This window comes from Drosophila suzukii, unplaced genomic scaffold, assembly GCF_043229965.1.
Source record: "Drosophila suzukii unplaced genomic scaffold, CBGP_Dsuzu_IsoJpt1.0 scf_4, whole genome shotgun sequence".
Lineage (NCBI taxonomy): Eukaryota > Metazoa > Arthropoda > Insecta > Diptera > Drosophilidae > Drosophila > Drosophila suzukii.
The window spans coordinates 3906224-3915850 of NW_027255927.1; the positions used below are offsets into that span (position 1 = coordinate 3906224).

At 47.2% G+C, this 9627-nt stretch overlaps 2 protein-coding genes across 2 annotated transcripts; both read left to right on the forward strand.

The window, feature by feature from the left end:
• Window positions 1–2249: 2249 nt before the first annotated feature.
• On the forward strand, window positions 2250–4868 carry LOC139354907 (uncharacterized). The gene is made up of 3 exons (XM_070999161.1): window positions 2250–2988; window positions 4005–4136; window positions 4219–4868. Exons 1-3 carry the CDS (start codon window positions 2250–2252, stop codon window positions 4866–4868), a joined length of 1521 nt encoding a protein of 506 aa, XP_070855262.1.
• A 1308-nt stretch (window positions 4869–6176) lies between these two features.
• On the forward strand, window positions 6177–9016 carry LOC139354908 (uncharacterized). Its single transcript, XM_070999162.1, has 3 exons — window positions 6177–6915; window positions 8153–8284; window positions 8367–9016. The coding sequence occupies exons 1-3, from the start codon at window positions 6177–6179 to the stop codon at window positions 9014–9016; spliced, it is 1521 nt and encodes a 506-aa protein (XP_070855263.1).
• Window positions 9017–9627: the final 611 nt, after the last annotated feature.

Here is a 9627-nt window from a genome sequence, read left to right on the forward strand (position 1 = left end):
GTTTACTGGCTCGGAAGATGCAGATAGCGAGAGACGAACAACACAGAAAATACTAAAATTATATGATACCCGAGCAGACTATCGCCGACTCAAGCAAAAGATGGTGGACACGGTGGTGAGCGTGCAAAATGACAACCGTTTCTTTGCCAAAACGAAGGTCGATGGAGAAGAGATACTCGCATTACTGGACACAGGCGCCAGTGCGAACTGTATTGGCAGAGGAGCGTACGCTTTCTTAAAAAAACCGGACGAGGCCGATAAGGAAGCTAAGCGAAGAATGCGTACGCACAGCAAGCGGTGGTGAGACCCAAGTAACCGGAGCCATAACGTTACCTGTGGAATGGGAAGGAGAAACCAAGGACCTCGAGTTTTTGATAGTGCCAGGTCTGATACAACGATTTTATTTCGGAATTAATTTCTGGGACACGTTCGGCCTCACATTTCTCGGTAAAGGTGGACGCGAGGTTGCCGCCGTTGAAACAACACCGGATTTCGACCTTATGACCGGAGACCTAGACATGAACAATACGCTCAAGCCCGAGACCGCCTATACCCCACATCAGCTTATCCCAGAACAACATTGTAAGCTGCAGCAGGTAATAGACACACACCCTTCATGTCTAGAAAAAGGATTAGGAAAGACCAGCTTAGAGCAACATATAATTGAAGTGACCAACGAGGACCTACCAATCAAGCAGCGACATTACCCGATATCCCCAGCTAAACAGAAGCTGGTGTATTCCGAACTAGATCGCATGTTAGGTCTAGGCGTGATCGAAGAGAGCAATAGTAGCTGGAGTTCACCGGTAACACTGGTGCAAAAAGGGCCGAAAAATGGACTTTGCCTCGATGCGCGTAAAGTAAATTCCCGGACGATCAAAGATGCGTATCCACTACCACATATCGAGGGTCTGTTGAGTCGACTACAGGAAACGTATTAAATTTCCGCAATTGACTTAAAAGACTCTTTTTGGCAAATACCTCTCGAAACCAAAAGAAGAGGGAAAGCCTCGTTTACAGTGCCTGGCAGGCCACTGTATCAGTTTACAGTCATGCCGTTCGGCTTGTGCAATGCCGCGCAGCGAATGTGCCGACTAATGGATAAAGCTATACCAGCTACGCTACGCGAAAATGTATTTGTGTATCTGGATGACTTACTGGTCTCTTCACCTACATTTGAAGCCCACATTGATATGTTGAGCCAGGTCAGTGCCTGCTTACAGCGGGCAGAGCTAACAATAAATGTAGACGAGAGCAAGTTTTGCTACAGCCAGGCAAGATATTTAGGATATGTAGTTGGGGGAGGATGCATCCGAACGGATGATGCGAAAATACAATCGATCCAGGAATTTTCCCAACCTAGCTCCGCCAAACAGTTCCGAAGGTTCCTGGGAATGACAGGCTGGTATAGAAGGTTCATCCAAAACTACGCCCAGACAGCGGCATAATGAAATTTGAATTGTCGGAAGAGGCATTCAAGGCGTTTGAACTTTTAAAAACCAGCATGGCAACAGCACCTGTACTCGTCACCCAGATTTTAAAAAACCATTTACCATCCAATGTGATGCCTCGACCACTGGAGTGGGGGGAGTTTTGTTCCAAACCGAAGACGAGGGCCAAGAACATCCCATTGCCTATATGTCAGCCAAATTGAACAATGCACAGCGGAATTACAGCATTACCGAGTTGGAATGCTATGCCGCTATCCTCAGCATTACCAAATTCCGTGCCTACGTATATGGGATGCCCTTCAAAGTGATCACTGACCACGCTAGTCTAAAATGGCTGATGAGTCAGAAAGACTTATCAGGCAGGCTTGCGCGATGGAGTCTGAAGCTACAAGCGTTTGACTTCACCATAGAACACAGGAAAGGGTCACTAAATGTAGTCCCAGATTCGCTCTCACGAGTTCATATGGACGAGCTACAGAAGGCTGGTGCGGAAGAACTGGACATACACATTAACCTCGATTCGACAGCGTTCCAGTCATCGAATTATGTCAGCCTAGTGTAGGCGGTGGACGAAAATGTAGGTAAAAGTCCAGACCTTCAAACATCGGAAGGCTATATAAATAAACGGATGGGATTCTGCCTAAACGACGCCGTGGATGAAACTGGAGCATAGAAGATCTGGGTTCCCGCCGAGCTGCGACCCGATTTAGTCTGGAGAGCACATCTTGCCATAACCGCAGGGCATGGGGGTTGCACAAATCACTAGCCAAATTAAGACAGTTTTACTTTTGGCCAGGGATGGCTGTAGATGTCCAAATAGTAGTGAAGGAATGCGAAGTCTGTAAGATCACCAAGACCGCCAACAAAAATGACCGACCACCCATGGGAGAACAGCGGGTTACGGAGCGGGCTGGCCAAAGGTTGTTCATCGACTTTATGGGTCCATCCCCGAGGACCAAAGCTGGGAATTCGGTGATTTTTGTATGCCTAGACCATTTCTCCAAGTTTGTCTGGTTGCAGCCGATGAGACATGCAGTAGCTGCAGAAGTCATCAAATTCCTGGAGACCAAAATTTTCCATCAATATGGGGTCCCCGAGTTCATACACTCGGACAACGGCAAGCAGTTTGTGTCTCAAATTTTTGGCGAGCTTATGACCCGCTACGGTATTCGACACGTAAAGACTGGACTTTACTCCCCGCAAGCGAACGCGGCTGAGAGGGTAAGCCGATCGGTACTCCAAATTTTGGGAGCGACAATTGCCACTGATCAGCGAAATAGGGATACCCAACTAAGTCGAATAGAGTGTGCCCTTAGGAATGGCCTACACGAGTCGATAGGCATGGAACCATATTACGCAATGTTCGGAACGCGGATGGGTACCCATGGTTCAGCCTATCCGATTCTACGGAAACTGGGGGGAATACAGGCAGGAGATCCACCGATAAGTCTCCCAGACAAGATGGAACTCATCCGACAAAAGGTGACCCAAGGATTGAACCGAACTCATGAACGCGCGGAAAAGGCATATAACACCCGTAGCAAGCTCGTAGAGTTTTCCGTAGGACAAGTTGTCTATAGGAAAAACAAGGAAGAACACTATAGTCGAGTACCTCGACTGTCAGATACCCGTTACTCAGCTAAAGGGACCAAAGGGAAATGGAGATATGCAAGCAGCAAAGCGAGATTAAAATGCGCCACCTACCAGCGGTAGTCAGATTTAAGCGTTATGGGCGTTAGAATGGGCGTGGCAAATTTTTTTTAGATCAACCGTTAGGTATTGACGAAGCCAATACATTTCAGTTTAAATTTCTTATCTAGCATGAAAATTGTGGGCACCACAGGCTTGGGCGGTTTGTGGGCGTCAAAGTGGGCGTGGAAAACTTTTTTTGGGTCAATCGATAGGTTTTGATGAGAGCAATACATTTCAGTTGAAATCTTTATTCTAGCATCAAAACTGTAGGAGCCACAGTTTTGGGCGGTTTGTGGGCGTGGCACTCTGCTGAAACAAACTTGCGCTGCGTAAGAAGCTAAGGAATATGCACGCCAAATCTCAATAGCCTAGCTCTTATAGTTTCCGATCTCAGCATTCATCTGGACAGACAGACGGACAGACGGACATGGCTAGATCGACTTGGCTAGTGATCCTGATCAAGAGTATATATACTTTATGGGGTCGGAAAGGCTTCCTTCTGCCTGTTATAGTATACCCTTTTACTCTGCGAGTAACGGGTATAACTACAAGCACAGTAACAAAGCTGACGGATATAATGCCAAGCTTGGCCCGAATCGAATTTGCTGTGTTATACTCCAGCGAAAGGGCAAAGTGCTATATGAGCTGGGCAATGCAGTAGGGAAAAGTGTCAAAGCTGCTCACCAGCTTAGGAGGCTTCGGAAGAAGTACGAGAGCAGGGCCTCTTATCTAACATTCCGCACGGAATGAATGAGCGAACGTACGAACTTGCTCGTCAGCGTATGTTTACTGGCTCGGAAGATGCAGATAGCGAGAGACGAACAACACAGAAAATACTAAAATTATATGATACCCGAGCAGACTATCGCCGACTCAAGCAAAAGATGGTGGACACGGTGGTGAGCGTGCAAAATGACAACCGTTTCTTTGCCAAAACGAAGGTCGATGGAGAAGAGATACTCGCATTACTGGACACAGGCGCCAGTGCGAACTGTATTGGCAGAGGAGCGTACGCTTTCTTAAAAAAACCGGACGAGGCCGATAAGGAAGCTAAGCGAAGAATGCGTACGCACAGCAAGCGGTGGTGAGACCCAAGTAACCGGAGCCATAACGTTACCTGTGGAATGGGAAGGAGAAACCAAGGACCTCGAGTTTTTGATAGTGCCAGGTCTGATACAACGATTTTATTTCGGAATTAATTTCTGGGACACGTTCGGCCTCACATTCCTCGGTAAAAGTGGACGCGAGGTTGCCGCCGTTGAAACAACACCGGATTTCGACCTTATGACCGGAGACCTAGACATGAACAATACGCTCAAGCCCGAGACCGCCTATACCCCACATCAGCTTATCCCAGAACAACATTGTAAGCTGCAGCAGATAATAGACACACACCCTTCATGTCTAGAAAAAGGATTAGGAAAGACCAGCTTAGAGCAACATATAATTGAAGTGACCAACGAGGACCTACCAATCAAGCAGCGACATTACCCGATATCCCCAGCTAAACAGAAGCTGGTGTATTCCGAACTAGATCGCATGTTAGGTCTAGGCGTGATCGAAGAGAGCAATAGTAGCTGGAGTTCACCGGTAACACTGGTGCAAAAAGGGCCGAAAAATGGACTTTGCCTCGATGCGCGTAAAGTAAATTCCCGGACGATCAAAGATGCGTATCCACTACCACATATCGAGGGTCTGTTGAGTCGACTACAGGAAACGTATTAAATTTCCGCAATTGACTTAAAAGACGCCTTTTGGCAAATACCTCTCGAAACCAAAAGAAGAGGGAAAGCCTCGTTTACAGTGCCTGGCAGGCCACTGTATCAGTTTACAGTCATGCCGTTCGGCTTGTGCAATGCCGCGCAGCGAATGTGCCGACTAATGGATAAAGCTATACCAGCTACGCTACGCGAAAATGTATTTGTGTATCTGGATGACTTACTGGTCTCTTCACCTACATTTGAAGCCCACATTGATATGTTGAGCCAGGTCAGTGCCTGCTTACAGCGGGCAGAGCTAACAATAAATGTAGACGAGAGCAAGTTTTGCTACAGCCAGGCAAGATATTTAGGATATGTAGTTGGGGGAGGATGCATCCGAACGGATGATGCGAAAATACAATCGATCCAGGAATTTTCCCAACCTAGCTCCGCCAAACAGTTGCGAAGGTTCCTGGGAATGACAGGCTGGTACAGAAGGTTCATCCAAAACTACGCCCAGACAGCGGCATAATGAAATTTGAATTGTCGGAAGAGGCATTCAAGGCGTTTGAACTTTTAAAAACCAGCATGGCAACAGCACCTGTACTCGTCACCCAGATTTTAAAAAACCATTTACCATCCAATGTGATGCCTCGACCACTGGAGTGGGGGGAGTTTTGTTCCAAACCGAAGACGAGGGCCAAGAACATCCCATTGCCTATATGTCAGCCAAATTGAACAATGCACAGCGGAATTACAGCATTACCGAGTTGGAATGCTATGCCGCTATCCTCAGCATTACCAAATTCCGTGCCTACGTATATGGGATGCCCTTCAAAGTGATCATTGACCACGCTAGTCTAAAATGGCTGATGAGTCAGAAAGACTTATCAGGCAGGCTTGCGCGATGGAGTCTGAAGCTACAAGCGTTTGACTTCACCATAGAACACAGGAAAGGGTCACTAAATGTAGTCCCAGATTCGCTCTCACGAGTTCATATGGACGAGCTACAGAAGGCTGGTGCGGAAGAACTGGACATACACATTAACCTCGATTCGACAGCGTTCCAGTCATCGAATTATGTCAACCTAGTGTAGGCGGTGGACGAAAATGTAGGTAAAAGTCCAGACCTTCAAACATCGGAAGGCTATATAAATAAACGGATGGGATTCTGCCTAAACGACGCCGTGGATGAAACTCGAGCATGGAAGATCTGGGTTCCCGCCGAGCTGCGACCCGATTTAGTCTGGAGAGCACATCTTGCCATAACCGCAGGGCATGGGGGTTGCACAAATCACTAGCCAAATTAAGACAGTTTTACTTTTGGCCAGGGATGGCTGTAGATGTTCAAATAGTAGTGAAGGAATGCGAAGTCTGTAAGATCACCAAGACCGCCAACAAAAATGACCGACCACCCATGGGAGAACAGCGGGTTACGGAGCGGGCTGGCCAAAGGTTGTTCATCGACTTTATGGGTCCATCCCCGAGGACCAAAGCTGGGAATTCGGTGATTTTTGTATGCCTAGACCATTTCTCCAAGTTTGTCTGGTTGCAGCCGATGAGACATGCAGTAGCTGCAGAAGTCATCAAATTCCTGGAGACCAAAATTTTCCATCAATATGGGGTCCCCGAGTTCATACACTCGGACAACGGCAAGCAGTTTGTGTCTCAAATTTTTGGCGAGCTAATGACCCGCTACGGTATTCGACACGTAAAGACTGGACTTTACTCCCCGCAAGCGAACGCGGCTGAGAGGGTAAGCCGATCGGTACTCCAAATTTTGGGAGCGACAATTGCCACTGATCAGCGAAATAGGGATACCCAACTAAGTCGAATAGAGTGTGCCCTTAGGAATGGCCTACACGAGTCGATAGGCATGGAACCATATTACGCAATGTTCGGAACGCGGATGGGTACCCATGGTTCAGCCTATCCGATTCTACGGAAACTGGGGGGAATACAGGCAGGAGATCCACCGATAAGTCTCCCAGACAAGATGGAACTCATCCGACAAAAGGTGACCCAAGGATTGAACCGAACTCATGAACGCGCGGAAAAGGCATATAACACCCGTAGCAAGCTCGTAGAGTTTTCCGTAGGACAAGTTGTCTATAGGAAAAACAAGGAAGAACACTATAGTCGAGTACCTCGACTGTCAGATACCCGTTACTCAGCTAAAGGGACCAAAGGGAAATGGAGATATGCAAGCAGCAAAGCGAGATTAAAATGCGCCACCTACCAGCGGTAGTCAGATTTAAGCGTTATGGGCGTTAGAATGGGCGTGGCAAATTACCATGGCCAATACATTTCAGTTTAAATTTCTTATCTAGCATGAAAATTGTGGGCACCACAGGCTTGGGCGGTTTGTGGGCGTCAAAGTGGGCGTGGCAAACTTTTTTTTGGGTCAATCGATAGGTTTTGATGAGAGCAATACATTTCAGTTAATCTTTATTCTAGCATCAAAACTGTAGGAGCCACAGTTTTGGGCGGTTTGTGGGCGTTAGAGTGGGCGTGGCACTCTGCTGAAACAAACTTGCGCTGCGTAAGAAGCTAAGGAATATGCACGCCAAATCTCAATAGCCTAGCTCTTATAGTTTCCGATCTCAGCATTCATCCGGACAGACAGACGGACAGACGGACATGGCTAGATCGACTTGGCTAGTGATCCTGATCAAGAGTATATATACTTTATGGGGTCGGAAAGGCTTCCTTCTGCCTGTTATAGTATACCCTTTTACTCTACGAGTAACGGGTATAACTACAAGCACAGTAACAAAGCTGACGGATATAATGACAAGCTTGGCCCGAATCGAATTTGCTGTGTTATACTCCAGCGAAAGGGCAAAGTGCTATATGAGCTGGGCAATGCAGTAGGGAAAAGTGTCGGAGTATTTCATGCTAAACACCTGTATGTCGACTGAACCTCTGAACTTAATCCGACGACTCCAGAAGGCGACAAACTTAGAACTGTGGGACTGCACGAGTTGATAGAAGGTCGTGATCACCTGATGAGGTGAACACGTAATCAGAACTACCCTGATTCCGCTATAAAAGCCACAGCCGGGGACAGAAAATTAACCAGACATTATGAACACCATCACCACGTATGAACAAGCAATCAAAGCTGCTCACCAGCTTAGGAGGCTTCGGAAGAAGTACGAGAGCAGGGCCTCTTATCTAACATTCCGCACGGAATGAATGAGCGAACGTACGAACTTGCTCGTGAGCGTATGTTTACTGGCTCGGAAGATGCAGATAGCGAGAGACGAACAACACAGAAAATACTAAAATTATATGATACCCGAGCAGACTATCGCCGACTCAAGCAAAAGATGGTGGACACGGTGGTGAGCGTGCAAAATGACAACCGTTTCTTTGCCAAAACGAAGGTCGATGGAGAAGAGATACTCGCATTACTGGACACAGGCGCCAGTGCGAACTGTATTGGCAGAGGAGCGTACGCTTTCTTAAAAAAACCGGACGAGGCCGATAAGGAAGCTAAGCGAAGAATGCGTACGCACAGCAAGCGGTGGTGAGACCCAAGTAACCGGAGCCATAACGTTACCTGTGGAATGGGAAGGAGAAACCAAGGACCTCGAGTTTTTGATAGTGCCAGGTCTGATACAACGATTTTATTTCGGAATTAATTTCTGGGACACGTTCGGCCTCACATTCCTCGGTAAAGGTGGACGCGAGGTTGCCGCCGTTGAAACAACACCGGATTTCGACCTTATGACCGGAGACCTAGACATGAACAATACGCTCAAGCCCGAGACCACCTATACCCCACATCAGCTTATCCCAGAACAACATTGTAAGCTGCAGCAGGTAATAGACACACACCCTTCATGTCTAGAAAAAGGATTAGGAAAGACCAGCTTAGAGCAACATATAATTGAAGTGACCAACGAGGACCTACCAATCAAGCAGCGACATTACCCGATATCCCCAGCTAAACAGAAGCTGGTGTATTCCGAACTAGATCGCATGTTAGGTCTAGGCGTGATCGAAGAGAGCAATAGTAGCTGGAGTTCACCGGTAACACTGGTGCAAAAAGGGCCGAAAAATGGACTTTGCCTCGATGCGCGTAAAGTAAATTCCCGGACGATCAAAGATGCGTATCCACTACCACATATCGAGGGTCTGTTGAGTCGACTACAGGAAACGTATTAAATTTCCGCAATTGACTTAAAAGACTCCTTTTGGCAAATACCTCTCGAAACCAAAAGAAGAGGGAAAGCCTCGTTTACAGTGCCTGGCAGGCCACTGTATCAGTTTACAGTCATGCCGTTCGGCTTGTGCAATGCCGCGCAGCGAATGTGCCGACTAATGGATAATGCTATACCAGCTACGCTACGCGAAAATGTATTTGTGTATCTGGATGACTTACTGGTCTCTTCACCTACATTTGAAGCCCACATTGATATGTTGAGCCAGGTCAGTGCCTGCTTACAGCGGGCAGAGCTAACAATAAATGTAGACGAGAGCAAGTTTTGCTACAGCCAGGCAAGATATTTAGGATATGTAGTTGGGGGAGGATGCATCCGAACGGATGATGCGAAAATACAATCGATCCAGGAATTTTCCCAACCTAGCTCCGCCAAACAGTTGCGAAGGTTCCTGGGAATGACAGGCTGGTATAGAAGGTTCATCCAAAACTACGCCCAGACAGCGGCATAATGAAATTTGAATTGTCGGAAGAGGCATTCAAGGCGTTTGAACTTTTAAAAACCAGCATGGCAATAGCACCTGTACTCGTCACCCAGATTTTAAAAAACCATTTA

What these genes read in the sequence shown, in the direction of transcription:
- LOC139354907 (XM_070999161.1), top strand. Translation starts at nt 2,250, where the DNA reads ATGGCTGTAGATGTCCAAATAGTAGTGAAGGAATGCGAAGTCTGTAAG. An exon ending in GGAAAAGGCATATAACACCC is followed by an intron (nt 2,989 to 4,004) that starts GTAGCAAGCTCG and finishes ATACCCGAGCAG; the next exon opens with ACTATCGCCGACTCAAGCAA. An exon ending in CACAGGCGCCAGTGCGAACT is followed by an intron (nt 4,137 to 4,218) that starts GTATTGGCAGAG and finishes GCGTACGCACAG; the next exon opens with CAAGCGGTGGTGAGACCCAA.
- LOC139354908 (XM_070999162.1), top strand. Translation starts at nt 6,177, where the DNA reads ATGGCTGTAGATGTTCAAATAGTAGTGAAGGAATGCGAAGTCTGTAAG. An exon ending in GGAAAAGGCATATAACACCC is followed by an intron (nt 6,916 to 8,152) that starts GTAGCAAGCTCG and finishes ATACCCGAGCAG; the next exon opens with ACTATCGCCGACTCAAGCAA. An exon ending in CACAGGCGCCAGTGCGAACT is followed by an intron (nt 8,285 to 8,366) that starts GTATTGGCAGAG and finishes GCGTACGCACAG; the next exon opens with CAAGCGGTGGTGAGACCCAA.